A 20,440-nucleotide genomic window follows, 5' to 3' on the forward strand; every position below is an offset into this window, starting at 1 on the left:
CAGATCATTTATAAATATATTAAAAAGCATCAGCTCAAATACAAATCCCTGAGGCACTCCACTGTTTAATTTTTACACTGAGAAAGTTTACCACTTAATCCTACTCTCTGTTTCCTGTCTTTTAACCAGTTTGTAATCCACGAAAGGACATCGCCTCCTATCCCATGACTTTAGTTTTCTTAGAATCCTCTCATGAGGGACTTTGTCAAACGCCTTTTGAAAATCCAAATACACAACATCTACTGGTTCACCTTTGTCCACATCTTTATTCACCTCTTCAAAAAAAATGTAGGAGATTTGTGAGGTAAGATTTCCTTGGGTAAATCCATGCTGGCTGTGTCCCTCCCATCAAACCATGTCTATCTAAATGTTTTGTGATTTTATTCTTTATGGCAGTTTCCATGATTTTTCCTGGCACTGAAGTCAGGCTCACCGATCTATAATTTCCTGGATCACACCTGGAGCCCTTTTTAAATAATCGGGGTTACACTGGCCACCTCCAGTCTTCAGATACAACGGATGATTTTAATGATAGATTTCAAACTGTAATAGGTCTGAAATTTCATTTTTTAGTTTTTTCAGAAACCTGGGGTGTATATATCATCCAGTCCAGGTGATTTACTACTCTTCAGTTTGTCAATCTGACCTACCACACACATCTTCCAGGTTCACCGTAATTTGGTTCAGTTTATCTGAATCGTTACCCTTGAAAACCTTCTCTGGAACAGGCATCTCCCCAACCACCTCTTCAGTAAACACCAAAGCAAAGAATTTGTTTAGTCTTTCTATGATGGCCTTATCTTCCATAAGTGCCCCTTTAACCCCCTCAATGATCTAACAGTCCAACCAAATCCCTCACAAGCTGCTTTAGATATATTTTTTGCCTCTACGGCCAACTTCTTTTCAAATTCTCTCTTTGCCTATCTTACCAATGTCTTACATTTAACTTGCCAATGCTTATGCTTTATCTTATTTTCTTCTGATGGATCCTTCTTCCAATTTTTGAATGAAGATTTTTTTTTGGCTAAAATAGCTTCTTTCACCTCACCTTTTAGCCACGCTGGGAATCATTTGCTCTTCCTTATACCTTTCTTAACGCGTGTAATACATCTGGACTGTGCTTCCAAATGGTATTTTTTTAACAATGACCACGCCTGTTGTACATTCTTAACCTTTGTAGCTGCTCCTTTCAGGTTTTTTGTTTTTTTTAACTATTTTTCTCATTTTATCAAAATTTCCCTTTTGAAACTTTAGTGCTAGAGCCATGGATTTACTTACTGTCCCCCTTCCAGTCACTATTAAAGGAAAATGGACATAAAGTTTTATTACGGTGGTACAGTATTTAACAGCGGAGAGGCTACATATCATGTCTGCTAACCTTGATAACAAGTGCTGGAGGGGATGTGGGGAATTGAGCTCTCTCTTTCACATTTAGTGGTGTTGTGGCTTGACTTCTAACTTCTGGAAACAGATAGTGTCATGGATTGCTTCTGTGATGCAAGTGAGAAATATTCTTCATCTCAAATATATTCTGTTACACATAGCGCTGTCAGGAATTGAGCAACCATGACAGAAGCTGTGTTCACAGATATTCATTGCTGCAAGGTGTGAACTTGCAGCCTATTGGAAGCAAACTCAGATTTGTTCTTTAAGTGCGGTTTTGACTAGACGGCATGGGTGCAATTGTCTAGCAGGGATTTCTGCCTTACAGAACAATTCTATACTTAAATTTGATCAAATTTGGGAACCTTATGTTGCTTGGAGGGAAAAGTCACTACTTTCCAGTTGATTGTCTGGTGGATACTTAGTGGAGGAAAACAGCTTCATATGATCTAGAATGGCTATTGCAGCTTGGTTTGTTTGAGTTCAATAACTGGGGATATGTAACCGCTGTAAGAGGCAGTGGTACTATTTTCTTTTAATGCTGTTGTGACGATTAAATTACAAAAAAAAAAAAAGTCAGAGTTTGTGCCATCCCTACAGGGCAAAGGGAAAAGCAGAGGAGCATTCACTTCCACCAAACCAGAGACACTTAAATGCCCAGCTCTTATTTTCCATTTTCCCTGCCAGAGTCAGGCGCCTTAAAGCGAAATGGAATCTTTAGTCTGCCATTTATATTGCAGACTAAAGCCCCTACACAGCCCTATTTTTAAAAAATATTTTTACACATCCCATATATCCCTGCAGCACTCTGTGGGGGTGGGGGGGGGAGAGAGAGAGAGAGGCATCCCTAAGCAGGTTTTTATCCCGCACGAGCAGAGGGCAGCGGGTCTGGAGGAGCATCGGCCCTATAAGGAAGCCCAACTCTTGCTTTGTGCAAGAGTCCCGAGTCCAAATCGGGGGGCGGCTTTCAGGTCTGGGAGCAGGGCTAGGCGTAGGGGTCCACGGTGAGAGTCTGAGAGCCCAGTCTGGTCCCTACCTGCAAGTACTCCTGGAAGCAGATGGGAAGAATTTGAACCACGGCAGTAACAGCGGTTCCCCCTCTCACCTGCTCCCCGATTACTTGCACTGCAGGCCAGGTGGCATCATTGACTCCACAAAGCGATGGGTGGCTCGGGGATCTCCCTCATTCGCCGTCAGTCTCTGCCCGTTGCGCTGAAGAAGCGGAAAAGCAGCTCAGACTTCTTAAGAAGCCACAAAGCCAGAACTATGAGCTCTTTCGGCCCACTGGGTGAAAGCTCAGCTTTTTCAACCGCAGGGCCCTTTGTCTACAGAAGCCCCGAGTGGTTCAAACATCAACATAGCCCCGGGGTTGAAAAAGCCGAGCTTTCAACCACAGGCCTCCATGTAACGTTTTAACCACTTGGGGATCTATTGACACAGAACCCCGGGTTTTAAACAGCTGTTGGCCGGAAGAGGAAAAAGAGGCACTGCCTGCAGAAGGAGCAGCCGGATGGGTGAGAGGTGCCCCAAGGTTATCTAGGAAAGAATGAGTGTGCACTCAACCTGCACCACCAGTCCTATTTATGCAGTAAGCTGGCAACACCTTTGAGCTGTGGCACCTATGGTCGAGGCCATGCTGGCCACAGCCTAGCTATGGCTCTGTCTACTCCTCCTCTAGGTTGCTGAAAAACTAATCCCTGGCAGGGCCATATTAAGCCCCTCTACTTCCTGAGGCCAGATTTCTGCCTTACACAACAAATCTATCCAATGATGAACCAGCAAAGCGTGCAACACTTGCCATTTTCTATTTCCCAGTCAAACATTTAGCAAAACCATAGACCCACGCCAGCCTTCTTTAACCCTATTATGTTCAATTATAAGATCAGATATAAGACCCTGACCATTGCCTTCCCTGTCAGGGCGTCAACCTTCACATCTATAAAGTTTATCAATATCAGTCAACAAAAAACACAAGAAGAGACCACCTTCAGTTCTTTCCTCTGCCCCTGCACTGTGATCGGAGCCAAAAAGAGCCGCATAGGTAAATGCAGGAGGTTCGTTGGGGTTTAATCCTGCTTTGGCTATTGTTGTAACACAATCGTGTTCCCAGCCGGGTGGGGGAGGAGGGGTGTTTGATAGGGTGTTAATTCCCACCTCCCAATAGGATAAAGGTACTGATTCATTAGCTGATCACACTTATCTTAGCATAGATTGGGGGTATTTTGCTTTAAGTAGTAATTTTAATATTCTTCTGCATTACACGGGTCACTGTTGGTGAATAAACTTTTTATAAGCTTGATAATTTGAGAGCATCACTTATTTATGACATCATAATCTATCGTTGCTTCCACATTCAATTTTTTAAAATGGAGAGCTATTCCAGAACTAAAAAAGTCTTAAAAAAAAAAAAAACCCAAAAACAAAACATAAAACAGATTGCAAACAGTAGCCATTTAATGAGATGTAATGCACTGTGATGTGTCTGTGCTCTAATCTTTGATTTGAGATGCAGCATGATTAGAAGTAAAAGAACTGAAAAACCCCAGTTAGCTGCTCAGAAAAGGCCAATGCTACATCAGCACGTAAAACAGGTGCATCCAAACTGGGCGCAGGTTTTTTTTTTTTAAATGCACGCACATCTCCTGGGAGCTCGATGCAATAGGCAAATGAGTTGCCACGCTAAAAGGAATGCGCAATGGGTAATTTGCATGTCCCTAGCGCTCTGCATTGGGCGCCCAGGAGACATGGTAGTGCGTCTAGAACAGCCTGGCCAGAGCTCCCTCCCCACTATCGGCAGGGCTGCTCCCGATTGTCCTTTCAGGACAGCCTTCTGAAAGGGGATTGGTCCTCTCTCTGACATGTGACAGTGAATGGACCAGTTGGCAGGAAGTGGAGAGTGAATAAATTAATATCAAGTGCCCAACACTTATTAAAGTATTCACTCCTTCACTCACTGGCGCAGAGATTCCGACTGGACCTGACCTTGGGGATGCCTTCTGTGGTTACCCCTTTGAGGAACCACAGAGAGCAGGATTTTTTTTTTTGGTTAAGCACTTGAGCAGGACATAATTCTACTTTCTGCCCTCCTATTTTGTATTGCTAGGATACTAATAGGAGGAATCGCAGAAAGCAGCATTTTTTGTTTTTTTTTTTGTCATCAGCCCTTAAGTGCCGCATGCTTTAACACCTGCTCCCGGGCAGGCATTAAATTTGCAGCGTTAAAATGGGCGCCATGGCCGCGCAGCAATTTTTTTGCTGCAAGGGATAATAGTTAACAGCCTCATCAACATGAATTTACACATGATCAACAATATTAGTTACACACTGGTTTGCTCGCGCTAATCCCCTTATTGCATGAGGGGTTTTGGACATGCATCCAAAACGCGCGTCCAAGCGCATTTAAAGCCATGCGCTCGGACAAGTGCCCTGTATTGCATCGGCCTGAAAGTGACTGCATGGCTATAGAAGAATATGGTGAAACGTTTCAGATGAGAGTAATAAAAAGGTAAAGCTTTTCTGGACTTCCTATTTGTGGTGATGCACGTTGAAACACTGAGTTCTAGTGCTAATTCTTGCGGAAGCGCAGATAAACTGTGTGACTCACCATAGGACAACTGTCTGATGGAAATGGGCATGGTTTCCTCCTGACTTATAGTCATCAAGCCCTTATTAGCTTTCCTGAAATAATACAAAGTATTACAAAATATCAGGATTATTTTACTCCAGTATAAAAAAAGGAAATAAGCAAGCTAAAAGCTGACAAATTACAAACACTATGAAAATGTCAGTGCCTCACAAATATGTTAGGCTTTGTAGATTAGATTACTAAACTTAAATTTACTGATTTGGACTATCTAGACAGAAACATGATGGGCTAACATTACCTATTCTGCCAAACATTCATCAGTCACTAGTTCATTTATAGCATACGAGATAAGATTAATAATTGTTCTTCTTACAATGTGTCATTACAAAACTTTTAAAGTTCCTCTTTGTTCTCTGGTTAAACATGACTAAGTACAGCATCACAAAGGTTTCACCTTCTTCCCATATTACAAAACCATCTGTCCTTGTGAAGGTGCCATCAGATCTCCTCTGCACAGAACACTTGAGATCATACACAGTTACTTATACGTTCTGCCATCGGCGGATTATGCATTCAGTTTGTCTGTGCTTAAAACCTGCCACCTCCCACGATTACACCTCTGAGCGCACCAAAGCTGTACCACTACTCTATACTCAACCTTGCTTCTCTCCCTGGGAGTCTGACACAATTCTACTACAGCTCCAAGCAAGTTAGCTCTGTTTTGGATAGATGGGCATGACTTTCCCCAAACCTTAACCAAGACCCAGCAAGCCCTCTCCCATTTTCTTGATCCTACTTTTTCCCTCCACTTGTCTCCCAAACTCTGCAGACTTGATTTCTGTCATGGTTTTTGTTCCTGCTGGAAGGGCATTCCAAGCATGAACAATATTTCCTTGGAGCCCCCTTTTCTCCAACTACATACAATGACCCCTTGTCCACAAGTCTCTTTCCATGTAAAGTGCTACCATCTTGAACTTCACTGACCCCTGCTAGATAGATATTTGAATGGTATGATAGATGATATAGCCATGTTTTCCTTCTTTCCTCCAGAGTACATATTTGAGTCCACTAAGTCTTTCATTGTAGGGTTCATGCTGCAGGCCTCATACTAATCTGGCAACCTTCCTCTGAGCTGCCTCAATTTTCTTAATGTCCTTGCAAAGATGTGGCCTCATATACATTCACATTATATACACTATATATGAGAACATAAGATATGCCATACTGGGTCAGACCAAGGGTCCATCAAGCCCAGCATCCTGTTTCCAACAGTGGCCAATCCCAATCACAAGTACCTGGCAAGTACTCAAACATTAGATAAATCACAAGCTACTATTGTTTATTAATTACCATAATAGCAACTTATGGATTTTCCCTCTAGGAACTTATTCAAACATTTTTTAAACCCAGATACACTAACTGCTGTAACCACATCCTCTGGCAATGAATTCCAGAGCTTAACTATGTGCTGAGTGGAAAAAAAAATGCTCTTTGATTTGTTTTAAATGAGCTACTTGCTAACTTGCCCCCTGGTCCTTCTATTATCTGAGAGAGTAAATAACCGATTTACATTTACTTGTTCAAGTCCTTTCATGATTTTGTAGATTTCTATCATATCCCCCCTCAGCCATCTCTTCTCCAAACTGAACAGCCCTAACTTCTTTAGCCTTTCCTCATATGGCAGCCGTTCCATGCCCCTTATTTTGGTCACCCTTCTCTGCACTTTCTCCAGTGCAGCGATATCCAGAATTGCACACAGTATTCAAGGTGCGGTCTCACCATGGAGCGATACAGAGGCATTTTGACATCCTCCATTTTATTTGCCATTCCCTTCCTAATAATTCCTAACATTGTTTGCTTTTTTTTTGATCGCCACAGCACACTGGGCTGACAATTTCAATATATATATATATATATATATATATATATATATATACACACACACACACACACACTATATAGATACACATTATATTATATATATGTGTGTATATATACATACCCAGTAAATTAGCTAAAGGAGGTCCAAAAAAAGAAGTGAAAAAATATCCAAAAACCAAAGTAACTCACCTCTGCGGTATTATGCCACAATTATAATGTCCTCAGTTAGATATGGGACCTTCATAAGAATGGGCTAGTAACTATTTGTTACATTCAGAGCTTTCAACAATGCGATTAGCCCATTCTTATGAAGGTCATATCTAATTTCTAAGTTTGACCATGCTATGTGACTGGGAATTTTTTTAAGTTATTATATATATTGTGGACATTATAATTGTGGTGTAATAACACAGAGAGAAGTTACTTTGTTTTTTCTTTTTTTATATACCCAGTAAATGACAATTAAATAACAAATAATCCAACAAATTGGAGAAATTACTTACCTGATAATTTTGTTTTCCTTAGTGTAGACAGATGGACTCAGGACCATTGGGTATAGTGTACTCCTGATAGCAGTTGGAAACAGATCAGATTTCGATCTGACATCAGTCCTAGTACATATACCCCTGCAGGAAGTGCAGCTCTTCAGTATTCTCCACGAAAAGCAATTGTGGATATATGCGTGACTGAATAACTTGAATAACTAGGATAACTTTATAACTCGGTTAACTTGAACTAGTTGAATTGGTTATAGCTGGAGACCGCCAGTGCCCTCAACAGAGAAACATCGACACCCGGCAGGATGGGTGTCCTAATTGGAGGGAAGGCTTGGCTTACCCGTGAATAACTCACTCTCGGGGATGTCGCCAGAGAATTCCATGAATGACGGCAGCTGTGGGTGGGATGCTGAGTCTACACTAAGGAAAACGAAATTATCAGGTAAGTAATTTCTCCATTTCCTAGTGTGTAGCAGATGGACTCAGGACCAATGTGATGTATAAAAGCTACTCCCGAACCGGGTGGGAGGCTGTCTGTGACCCACTTAGTACTGCCCTTGCGAATGCTGTGTCCTCTTGAGCCTGAACATCCAGGCGGTAGAAACTGGAGAAGGTGTGGATGGAGGACCATGTCGCCACCCAACAGATCTCAGCGGGTGACAGCATCTTGGTTTCCGCCCAGGACACTGCCTGGGCTCTAGTGGAATGGGCCTTGACTTGCAAAGGCGGCGGCTTGTCTGCTTCTACGTAGGCCGCCTTGATAACTTCTTTGCTCCACTGGGTTATGATTGCCCGCGAGGCCACTTCCCCTTGCTTCTTTCCGCTATGAAGTACGAATAGATGGTCTGTCTTTCGTACGGCTTCCGACATTTCCAGGAATCGGACTAGGAATCTGCTGCCGTTGAGGTGGCGCAAACGACGAAATTCTTCCAAATCCTTATGCTCATCTGGCAATGGTAGAGATGGAAGTGAGAAACCACTTTGGGGAGGAAGGACGGGACCGTACATAACTGAATGGCTACCAGAGTGAGTCTGAGGAACAGCTCCTGGCAGGACAATGCTTGTAGCTCGGAGATACGACGGGCTGAAAAGACTGCCACCAGGAAGGCTGATTTCAATGTTAATAGTTGGAGGGACAGGCCGCAGAGAGGTCTGAAGGAGGCTCCTGCTAAGAAGTCTAGGACTAGGTTGAGGTTCCATAGAGGCACCGGCCACTTTAGGGGTGGTCGGATCTGCTTGACGCATTTCAGGAAGCGGGAGATGTCCAGGTGAGAGGCTAGGCTACCGACCTCACTCTTGGTTCCGTAGCATGACAAAGCGGCCACCTGTACCTTGATGGACTTGAGAGACAATCCCTTCTGTAGGCCATTCTGCAGGAATTCCAAAATCGTGGGAATTTTGACTAAGTGTGGGATGATGTCCCAGTCCTCACACCAGGCTTCGAATACTCTCCAGATCCTTATGTATGTTAGGTATGTAGAGAACTTGCGTGCTCGGAGTAGGGTGTCAATTACTGCCCCTGAGTATCTGCTCTTCCTCAGGAGAGTCCTCTTTTTTTTTTTTTTTTTTTTTAAATATATTTATTAAAGTTTTTACATAACAATATAGAACAAAATATGTCCCTCTGATTACAAGCCACGAGTCCTACATCAAAATGTACAGATAAACAGAAGTCATCAAATCAATAAAGATATATATATATAAACAAAACAGTCCAACAAGTCTCCTACGTTCTGAACTCCTCCCAGTAGCATCCCCCCCCCCTCCCCTTCCTTGTCATTTATCCATCCACATGTAAGGGAAAAATTGTGGGGAAAGGGAGAAAAGCCCCGCAGGGAACTATACTGGAGGTTGGGTCATTCTGAAGTTACCAATACCCTTATGCTGTGGAAGAAAAGGAAAAAAGAAAAAAAAACCGCGTGACTATCTCCCCCCCATCGGAAGCACTACCTTCATATGAGTGGACATAGATATCAGTGCAAAATCAGGGAGTGACCCGTTTCCCCACCCTTGGAGCCAGATAATCCGTGAAAGCAGTCCAAGCTTCCCTCGTTGTTGTAGATTTTCTAGGTGAAAGGGGCGTAAGAATAGCATGCTCCATAGAGCAAAGAAGCACCATTTTCTTGAACCAAACTTCATGGCTGGGAGTATTCGATTCTAACCAGTGTAATAAAATAACTTGCTTGCCCACCAGGCCAGCCTTCAATACAAAAAGCCGTTCCGATGCCGATAAGTTAATGGAGGGCAAGGTAGACTTCCCAAACAGCCAAAGGTGCGGATCCAGCCTCAAAATCCGGTTTAAAATAAAGGAGAGTCCTCTTAATGGCTAGGCCGTAAGAGAATCCAGCTGGGTCCTCATGGAGAATCGGCCCTTGCTGGAGCAGATCCTTGTGTGGCTCCCTGTCAGTAGCCTACTCATGTCTGCGTATCACGGCCTTCTTGGCCAGTCCGGGGCCACTAGAAGTACTGGTCCCTTGTGGTGTTCTATCTTGTGGATGACTGCGCCCAATAGGGGCCAAGGCGGGAAGGCGTATAATAGAGTTTCCTGTGGCCAGGTCTGTACCAGGGCATCGATTCCCTGGGACAGAGGTTCCCATCTGTGGCTGAAGAAGCTGGGCACTTGGGCGTTGGACCGGTTTGCCAGGAGGTCCATGGTTGGTGTTCTCCAACGGTTTACTATCAACTGGAATACTGTGGTCGGCAATCTCCATTCTCCTGGGTCTAGACTTTCTCTGCTGAGGTAGTCCGCAGTGACGTTGTCTTTCCCCGCGATGTGGACAGCCGAGATCTCTCGAAGGTTTGCTTCCACTCATGTCATTAGGGGGTCTATTTCTATGGGCACCTGTTGGCTTCTGGCTCCTCCCTGACAGTTGATGTAGGCCACTGTTGTGGCGTTGTCCGACATGACTCTGACTGATTTGTCTCAGAGTCTGTGACCGAACCGTAGGCAGGCTAGTCTGACTGCCTGTGCTTCTAGACGACTGATGTTCCATCCCGACTCTTCTTTGTTCCAGTGGCCCTGGGCGGTCAGCTCCTGGCAGTGTGCGCCCCATCCTTGTAGGCTGGCGTCCGTGGTGAGCAGGATCCAGGTCGGTGAGGATAACCTCACTCCCTGGCTCAGATGGCCTTCTTGTAGCCACCATCATAGTTGGGTCCGAACTTGGTCCAGGAGCTGGAGACGAACGGTGTAATTCTGGGACAGCGGGTTCCATTGTGATAGTAGGGAGCGCTGTAGGGGTCTCATGTGAGCTCTTGCCCATGGCACTTCTTCCAGTGTGGATGCCATGAGGCCGAGGACTTGGAGATAGTACCATGTTGTAGGACGAAGCTTGCTCAACAGCGTTCGCAACTGGGTCATTATTTTTTATCTCTTTGTCGGTGTTAGGTTGACCTTGTCTCAACTGGTGTCGAACCGAACTCCCAGGTATTCTAGAGATTGGGAGGGCTGCAGGCAGCTCTTGTTTGTGTTGACCACCCACCCGAGGCTCTCCAGTAGGGTTTTGACTCTGTTGGTCGCCTGGTGACTTTCCTCTGGGGATTTCGCCCTGATCAACCAAACGTCCAGATAAGGGTGTATGAGGATTGCTTCCTTCCTCAGTGGTGCTGCCACTACCACCATGATTTTGGTGAACGTCCGGGGTGCTGAGGCCAACCCGAATGGTAGTGCCCGAAACTGGTAGTGATGGTCCAGGATCGCGAAGCGTAGAAAACGCTGATGCTCTTGATGGACCAGAATGTGCAGGTAGGCTTCCAACAGATCCAGAGATGTAAGGAATTCTCCCGGTTGTATCGCCCTTATGACCGAGCGTAGGGTTTCCATGCGGAAGCGAGGAATCTTCAGGTGGTGGTTGACCGACTTGAGGTCCAGGATGGGCCAGAATGCCCCTTCTTTCTTGGGGATGATAAAATAGATGGAATAATGTCCAGTATTTGTTTGTTATGGGGGCACCGGTATTATAGCCTCTAAGGCGAGTAATCTGGTCAGTGTAGCTTCCACTGCCGCCCTCTTGGAGGGGTCGTGGCAGGGGGATTCCACAAACTTGTCCAGAGGGATGTGGTGAAAATCCAGATAATATCCCTCTCGAATGATGGCTAAGACCCACTTGTCTGAAGTTATCTCGACCCCCTCTTTGGTAGAATAGGGCAAGTCTGCCCCCTATGGCTTCTTCCCTTGGACGGGTCAGCTGATTTTCATTGAGGGGTGTGGCTGGGACCTGGGACTGAGCCGACTCCCTTTTTGTTGTGCTTGTTCCGAAAGGACTGGCTCCTGCCTGCGGGGCGAACCGCTTGATATGAGCTTCTGTATGGGTTGTGCTGTGATCCTCTGCCCCTAGAGGTTCGGGGGAAGGGTCACTGGTTTCTCTTATTCCTGTCCTCCGGTAGCCGCAGCAGTGGGGATTCGCCCCATTTGTTGGCTAGCTTCTCCAGTTCGCTTCCGAACAAGAGGGTTCCCTTGAAGGGCATCCTTGTGAGTCTAGTTTTGGACGACGCGTCGGCCGACCAGCTTCGGAGCCAGAGTTGTCTTCTGGCCGCCACGGCGGATGACACGCCTCTAGCCACGGTGCACACCAGATCAGAAGCAGCATCCGTGAGGAATGATACTGCTTGTTCCAGGGCTTCCCCAGGAGTGTTGTTCCTGGTTTGTGAAAAGCAGGCGCGTGTCACCACAGCACTGCAGGCCACGATCTGTAGAGACATAGTGGAGACGTCAAAAGACTGTTTGATGATGGATTCCAGACGTCTGTCTTGGGCGTCCTTGAGTGCTGCTCCTCCCTCGACTGGGATAGTAGTGCGCTTCGAGACCACACAGACCATGGCATCCGCTTTCGGACATGCCAGGAGATCTTTGGCAGCAGGGTCCAGAGGGTACATGGCTGCCAGGGTACATCCTCCTTTGAACGTGGTCTCCGGGGCTTCCCATTCCAGGTCAATTAGCTGCTGGATGGCTTGTAACAGTGGGAAATGACAGGAGGTCTGATGGAAACCCTCTAGGATGGGGGTCGTCTTAGATTCCCCCGAGGCACTTGTGCCCGGGATAGAGAGCTCTTTCAAGCTGTGTGTGACCAGGTCTGGAAGCTCGTCCTTGGTGAAGAAACGCCTCATGGTTCGGTGGGGTTCGGTCCCTGGGGGGAGTTCCCCTTCCTCCAGGGGTTCTAAATCCTCGTCTAAGTTGTCCGTGTCCCCGAAAGTGAGGCTTCTGGGCAGTGGAGGCACTTCTCTGGGCATAGAGGGTCCTGGGATGTTGGGGTCCTCTGGCGGAGGCTGTGGTATCGGAGGCCCCAGTTGCATGTGGACGAAGGTATGCAGGCCTTTAAAGAATTCCGCCCAGGAGATAGACACTGGGACCAAGCTAGGAGACGCTGTGTCCCTGGGGAGCCCCGTTTGAGGGAGGCTCCTGCTGGGAGATGAGAGGTCCAGCATACTGCCCAAGAAGCCGGATCCTGGCACTGGCTGAGGAGGGCCATGGGCTGAATCCTCCAGGGCCTCCTCGCACTGTATGCACAGGGCCGTGGCCTCCTCATGCTGTGCAGCTCTAATGCGGCGTGCTGGGCAGAGGCCCTGAGCCTTGAGCTTCTTCTCCGGTGGTGCCATGGCTTGTGCGCGTAAAATACAGGGCCCGGGTGGCTTAGTTATGCGCTCCGGTGCGTCGAGATTGTGCGCGTAGGTTTGGTATGCGCGCAAGGAGATGCACGCGCCGTTGTGTGCACAGACCAAACTTATGCTCCCGACACAGTAAGCTTGTGACTATGCGCGTCGTTTGTGCGCCCAACACTTAGGCACGCGACGATGTGCGCACAAGAGATTTGTGCCGGGTCGGCAGCGAACAGGTCAAGATGGTGACGGCGACCACGTGGACAACATGGCAACCACCTCGGAGGGTCTCCTCGGGTCTGACCGGGACCTCGCCCTGCTAGGGCTGATCAACCAGGTAGCACTGGCACCGGCTGGTGACCTGTGCGACTCTTCGAACTTCGGAGACTTTTAAATAGCTTTCTACCTTACCGTGTCTCGGCGCTTCCCGGTCTCGTTCCGGGCAGTCTCCAGCTGCGGGGAGAGAGGGAAATACCTTCACCGCTACGCTCGAAGTTGTACCCGCTGCCTCTCATTTTCACCCAATGACGGGAGCTAAGTCCACGCCAAGGGTCGGCTGACGGTCCGAGGCTTACCTCAGAGGGATCGCAGACATCACCTTGGGAATTCTCAACTGGGGGAGGGACCCAAGGGGTGTCACCGCAGGAGAGCGGGGCTCGTCTGTAGAGGTAAGATTTCTTCTTGTTTTGGTAAATTACTCCAACGCTGTGTGAGCGTGCATAGAGTCCCGAACTGCTATGGAGACGGAAAATACTGAAGAGCTGCACTTCCTGCAGGGGTATATGTACTAGGGCTGACATCAGATTGAAATACATTCCATCTGCAACTGCGATCAGGAGTACACTATACCCATTGGTCCTGAGACCATCTGCTACATGTTAGGAAAAGTTGGAGATAAGGACAAAACATCTGGAAAACGTTTGAAATGAACATGAAAATAATGGAAAATAAAAATAGCAGTTAATTGTCAGTGATCCATTTGAGCGCAACTATCTTAGCTCAAATCTTTCAGTGGTTATATGTTTATAATCATAGCCCCATGATTTTTCAGGTACAGGTATGTATGGGCAATTAAGTCTCTGTTTTTGGTTCTGTAGTCACCTAATGGTGGAAGGACCAAATCCCAGAGTTTAAGCTAGGAGTCATGGAAGACCAGAACACAAGCTTCCTAAATGTGTGTGTGTATATAAAGATTCTCCATAAAGGTTTAGGGTCCCTTTAATAGAATTTAACAACCAAAAATTCCAACTTACTTTAGAAGTCTGTAATATGCAAACCGAAAGACTTCCTGGAGAAGGACAGAAAACACCACTCCGAAGATGAGTAGTCCCGTCTGTACTCGGGCATTATCACTTTGACTGATCTGCATCGCAATGAACCAGACCAAAGAGGATAGCAGCAAAGACACCAACCAGAAGAAAGCTCTAAAAAGCACATGCAAAGGAATAATAAAAGAACCATTTTTTTTTTAAAAATAATTCAAACGTGAGGAGCAAAATAGATTTTCTACATTTTTACTGTTTAATCCCTCTGTTTACTGATCAAAGTCAAATAATGGGAGGCAGGATAGAGAGCAGGTTCTCTAAATTTGGGGGCAGGAGAGGAATCATAGACAAAAAAAAGTGCATCGCAGGAGGCAGTATCATAGGGGCACTAGGGTGTAGAAGGGCTGCAGAAATGCTGGGCAGTGACAGGTTGGGAAGCAGCAATCCAGCGGTTCTAGTTAAGAGAGCTGCAGGGCTGGCAGATACTGAAAGGTGGGGGGGAGTCACATCCCGAAGGTGCTGCGTAAGTAGGGAGCTGCATCGCTGGGGTGCTATATCCCACAGATATTACCAGGGAAGGTTTCTGCGGGGGATACAGATGCAGGGGTGGTGACAGGCACCCGGAAGAAGGGCATCGCATCCCGGGTGGTCTGGGGGTGCCGCACTTTCTCCCGATTCCATAGCTCCGAAGCGTGGATCCGCCCGGCGGTGCTGGCTTTCCCGGAGGAAGGCGGCCGGGAGAAAGGGCTGCACTTACCCCGCTATGAGGAAGATGATCCTGAGCGCGTCCGTGGCGATGGTGAAGATGTAAAGAGCCAGCGCCGGGCCGAACGCGATGAAGGTACAGCCGAAGAACACCGCGGCCGTCATCGCGGCTCAGCCCTCGGGTCCCCCCGAGCACTCAGGCAGCTTTCTGCAGGTCCGGCACCAGGGGGCCGAGGAGACGGCGCAGGACCCGACCCCAGGAGCCGAAGCGGAGACAGCTCAGCGTCCACAGACGAACGTGAACCCCCCCCAAAACAGGCGATAACAGCCTTGCTCCCAGGTCCAGAGCGGCCCGCACTACTACTGCGCTTTCTTCCTGTATCACACAGCCGAGGAGCGGCGTGCGAAGAGCGGCGGCCTGGGGGACCACGCTCCATCTCCAGGCGCCATCACTGCCCTCTAGTGGCCGGAGGAAGTGCCGCAGAAGAACTGAAAAGCACTGCCCTTTTCTTCACAGGCAGCAGCGCTGTTTAGGAGACAAAGGAAGAACGTAGGCTGACATTAGACTCCTTGTTCTCCAATCACTAATTACCTCGGTGGGTAACTGATGTTTTTGAAATGTCTTGCAATGCCCGTACGTAGTAACTTTGATACCACCACACGAGCACACATGTACAGGCATATGCCAGCTCACCCCAAGGGACACAGCCATTTTATATAACATGCACACAGGTTATAAAAGAGTAGGTTCATGCCTGTGCACACAATTTTATATGGACAAACGCACACAGGCACAAATGCAGCCTCTACTACCCCAGGGAACTGGAATAGATAACTCCCACCACAAGTGCTAGTTTTGGCAGTTCAGTTTACCCAGCTAAGAGATAGGACTTCTTAACTTCCCTAGTTAAATAGTGCCCCTGGTACTCGATTAGCCCCAATCCTTAAAAGCATGCTTGTTTTTTCCTTACATACACGTCAGCCATAGCACTAGTAAAGGTACAGGGCCCGCATGGACCCATAACTACTCATGCACCCATTTCATGTTAAAAGGCCATGACCCACTCTGACCATAGCCCTTATTTGCCACTTCTTATTTCCACGTATGGTATTGTATTGCCAAGACTTCTTATTTGTACGCAGACCAAACGATACCATTGGACTCAGAAAACATTTCAAGTCTGCTCAGCACAGCTCAGCTCAGCTGGACCTACACCCATAGCTTCCACTTTTAACACCCATCCTGCTTTTAAAATTCAATCCATAGTTTGAAAAGCTTGGCCTAAAAGCACATTTTAAAATGTTTGCTTTAGCATTTAATGGTGGGACGCTTATGCAAATGCACTCGTGTGTTCCAGGGGCAATGGCCCTCACCACACTCAATTAAAAATTATTCTAACAGATTTCCCCTGACAAATGACATGCACAGTATCATCATCATCTATGGTAAAAATATCACTTACATTAATATGTATATTATAGTTATACATACTGCATTATGGCAAGCCAAAAACGCTGCAAAAAAAGACCCTTGAACCCCAGGTGGAACTGGAATAGATTACGACCCATGTTGGGTGTGGGACTTGACCCTCAGCCAGGCATGAATAAACTGAACTACAATTATAATATAGTAAACCTCCCACACAGCACTAATTGCCAGCACACAAACAGTAACAACCCTACCTATGACAAGGCAACACTGCAAACATTATACCAGGCCCTACAGCACTAATACACCTCCTATTAAGAAAACAGAACAAGCTAGGCTGCTAGAGATCCCACACTGAAAATACACTTTAGCAGACACATCACCTAACACCCAACAATTAAAACTAATAAAAATAAAAAGCCTCCACTCTGTTTCTAGGAAATCTTGATTTTCAGTCACTTTAACTGGTGCTGGGAATAGGGGATACACACACACGCTCACTCATACTTTGTTTAACAGACACATGCTCACACACTACTTCCTCTCTCCTTCTCGCTCATACATGCACATACTCGCTCTTACTCAAGCACCTGTGGGGCTTCACCCACCACTGGGCCTCTCGTCTCCTGTCTTCTAACTGCAGTGGGGCAGGCTCTAGCAGCTCTATACATGAGTAAGTCACAAACATACAGCTGTTTTTTGATAGGACCAGTCCCTTCCTTTGTAGATAAAATTAATTCCTAAAGCCATGATTAATTCCAAACTGTTATAACAAATTGCATGGTTAATCTAAACATTTTATTTTGTTTTTTCTATTACATACTAGGGATGTGAATCGTTTTTTGACGATTTAAAACAATCGTCAGATATATTTTAAATCGTCAAAAATTGTTAGAGCCGCAATACAATAGCAATTCCCCTGATTTAAGGTCAAAAAATTGTAAATCGGGGGAGGGCGGGAAAACCAGCACACCAAAACAACCCTAAAACCCACCCCGACCCTTTAAAACAAATCCTCCACCCTCCTGAACCCCCCCCAAAATGTTTAAAATTACCTGGGGTCCAGTGGGGGGGGGGGGGGGGGGAGGGTCCCGGCGCGATCTCCCGCTCTCGGGCCACGGCTGCGTTAATAGAAATGACGCCAGTGGCCCTTTGCCCTTACCATATGACAGGGCAAAGGTAGCGCCGGCGCCATTTTGGTTCCTGTCACCCGACGTCACGAGTGCAGATCGCTCCCGGACCCCTGCTGGACCCCCAGGGACTTTTGGCCAGCTTGGGGGGGCCTCCTGACCCCCATAAGACTTGCCAAAAGTCCAGCAGGGGTCCGGGAGTGACCTCCTGCACTCACGCCGTATTGCCAATATTCAAAATGGCACCGGCGCTACTTTTGCCCTCACTAGTAGTGGTCCCGGCGCGATCTCCCGAGAGTGGGAGATCGCGCCGGGCCCCCCCCACTGGACCCCAGGTAATTTAAAACATTTTGGGGGGGGTTCAGGAGGGTGGGGGATTTGTTTTAAAGGGTCGGGGTGGGTTTTAGGGTTGTTTTGGTGTGCCGGTTTTCCTGCCCTCCCCCGATTTATGATTTTTTAACAAAAAAAACCCATGAAGATCAGATTTCCCTCCCCCCCCCCAGCCAAAATCGATCGTTAAGACGATCGATCACACGATTCACATCCCTATTACATACCACATATCCAACCATTTTTGGAAAGTCAGGACTTCAGATATAAGCCCTGGTTTTCTCTCAATAATTATTTACTCATCATATACCAGATTTTTGGGTTGCAATCACCCCGAGATTGCTGTTGAGGGGGGGGGGGGGGGAAGAGCAATAATACCTATCTTTCTTCTTCCACTCCCCTCCCCACCTAATCTACATTCTTCTGTCCAGCCCTACCTTTCTCCCCCTCCAAGGCTGATCCCAGCATTCTTCCCCTGTTTTTCTCCCCCGACTCCTGCACTGTTTCCAACTCCTATAAATCACAGCTCCTGGGATTACACTGCAGACTGAGTTGTGTGATGTAGCCCCTCTCATAATTCTCTCCAGACTTACCCCATTCCTCCTACGCCCCACAACTTACTGAGGAAGGAGAATGGCTGAAGCTGTAAACAAGAGTTTCAGCGCTTTTTAGCATTTGCCCTGAGACCCAGCAATAATGTAAAGGCCCCCGCGCCTCCAGGTGAAATCCAGAGACTTCTCCGCTTTGCAGATTAAGCAGTTATAACTTCTGCAGAACACAGCTATAGAATTGATCTGTGGGTTAAGAAAATACGTTTGTTACACTTGTGCTTCAGAAATTGCATTGGGTTCCTGTCTTCACTAGAATCAAATCCAAGATTTTGTGTTGGGACCCTGCTACCTATTTACTAAGGATCCCTCCACCTTCACCAATTAAGCTACAGTTAACATCCTGTACCACTTTTAGTTGCTAAGCATCCCTTTTATGGAACATGCTATCATTGGCTATTCATTCTGAATTTTATTATCTCACGTTTAGGGAAATAGGAAGGCATGGCTATTTAGCCAGGCCTTTAATTGTTGCGTGTTATTGAGGGTAGCTAAGTCTTACACTCTGTCTCTCTGCTTTGGGGCTCCTGTGTGAGTTTGGTCTTAGCTTAGCTGGAGCCTGCTATTGATTTAATGCTAATCCTAGGGTGATTACATTTTTATGATTAGAGTGTTGGTGAACATCTTTGCAGATGTTAGGCAACTTCAGTCCTTGAGAGCTACAAACGTTTTCTCCATGCTGGATATGCATAAGGTCTCTCCGTGTACTACATCTAAGGTATGCAAATATCTTATACATAATCATTGTGGATATCCTGAAAATGAGATGGTTGCAGCAGTCACAGCTTTAAGTCTAGTCGAAGTAGTGAAGGACGCAGGACCCTTAGTAGATCATGTCTTAACTCAAATTTCAAGTGAGTTGTTTTCCCAGGAGCCTAGGCCACTTAGATTTTCCAGATATCCTTAATGAAAGAGATCCTACATGAGAGAGATCTACCTCCAAGAAACTGCATGCACGTATGCAGATTTCTCTCCCACCTCTTCATGCACGATAGCCAGAACAGCTGCGTGAACTGGTGACCTTCTGCTGCCATACAAGCAAGCCCAATTGTACCATTTTCATTGTAATATTTCTCTTCCTACAACATAACAAATGTTCTATGATTTCATTTACAAACGGACACCCCTCCCTCCAGTAATAGTGGTGTGTCCCATTTAAGAGGCAAGACTACTGGCAGTAGAGCTCTCTTGCCACAGAATATTGGATCGCTTCAGTGAATTATGGCTTTAGCATTGCCTGCATCCTCTCACTGCAGATGTTTGCACAGGCATCTTTCTTGCCACAATTCTGCATAGAGAGAAAAATGCAAGCAGCAGTAGGAAACGATGCTCCAAAAGTAGCTTCTAATCTATAACATTTCAACACAGGAGCTAGTGGTACTAGCACTAAAGATTCTGAACACATACATTAAAAAAAACAAACCCAGCCCTAAATCTGTATAGCATCACACCATTTCCTAGAAGCACTGTTTTAAGATGAGTCAGTCCTTACGTCTAATTTACTGCAGTATTACAATTAGTTTTGTTTAAAACTACAAATCTCTATTTGACTTTCTTTTGAGCCAGGCGGTGCTGTTTTTAAGCTCTTCCTCTGCTTGGACAGGACACCACCACCAGTAACTGCAGGCACGTTCCACTCTTAGATGCAGCCTCTTTTGTCTTTTTGTAACATTAATACAAACCTATAAACTCTGTTATACTAATACAGAATTGTAGTGTTTACTTTTGGAGCTGAACTTGACATTTTTCACCATTTATGGTCAGAAGGGCCTTTTAAATATAGGGTAGCTTTTTTTTTTCCTTTGGTACTCACATTTATTACAATAGCAACAACACATAGTTATATACAAAGGAAAAATTATAACCATGCTGAAGCAACCTAAGTGTGGAGCTGGGTCTGGTCTTCCATACAATTTGATCATGAGCAGGCTCAGATATGGGTTGGTGGTGGTATTTAATCTAAAAGTACTCTTAAAAAGCACTAGGGGTAGGCAGCCAAAAAAATGGATGTTTCAATATTGCTTCAGTTTGTTT

At 46.2% G+C, this 20,440-nt stretch overlaps 1 protein-coding gene across 1 annotated transcript in view; it reads right to left on the reverse strand.

Moving 5' to 3' along the window:
* Positions 1 to 15,308, reverse strand: part of APH1B (aph-1 homolog B, gamma-secretase subunit) — a 40,005-nt gene extending 24,697 nt beyond the window's left edge. The window contains exons 1-3 of the mRNA XM_029575189.1: positions 14,962 to 15,308; positions 14,193 to 14,363; positions 4,988 to 5,061 (exon numbers count right to left, since the gene is read on the reverse strand). Coding sequence (XP_029431049.1) covers positions 4,988 to 5,061; positions 14,193 to 14,363; positions 14,962 to 15,074 — 358 coding nt within the window. The 5' untranslated portion in view covers positions 15,075 to 15,308. The remainder of the gene's footprint in view (positions 1 to 4,987; positions 5,062 to 14,192; positions 14,364 to 14,961) is intronic.
* Positions 15,309 to 20,440: the final 5,132 nt, after the last annotated feature.

The sequence above is a fragment of the Rhinatrema bivittatum genome, chromosome 13 (genome assembly GCF_901001135.1).
Source record: "Rhinatrema bivittatum chromosome 13, aRhiBiv1.1, whole genome shotgun sequence".
In the NCBI taxonomy this organism is placed as follows: domain Eukaryota; kingdom Metazoa; phylum Chordata; class Amphibia; order Gymnophiona; family Rhinatrematidae; genus Rhinatrema; species Rhinatrema bivittatum.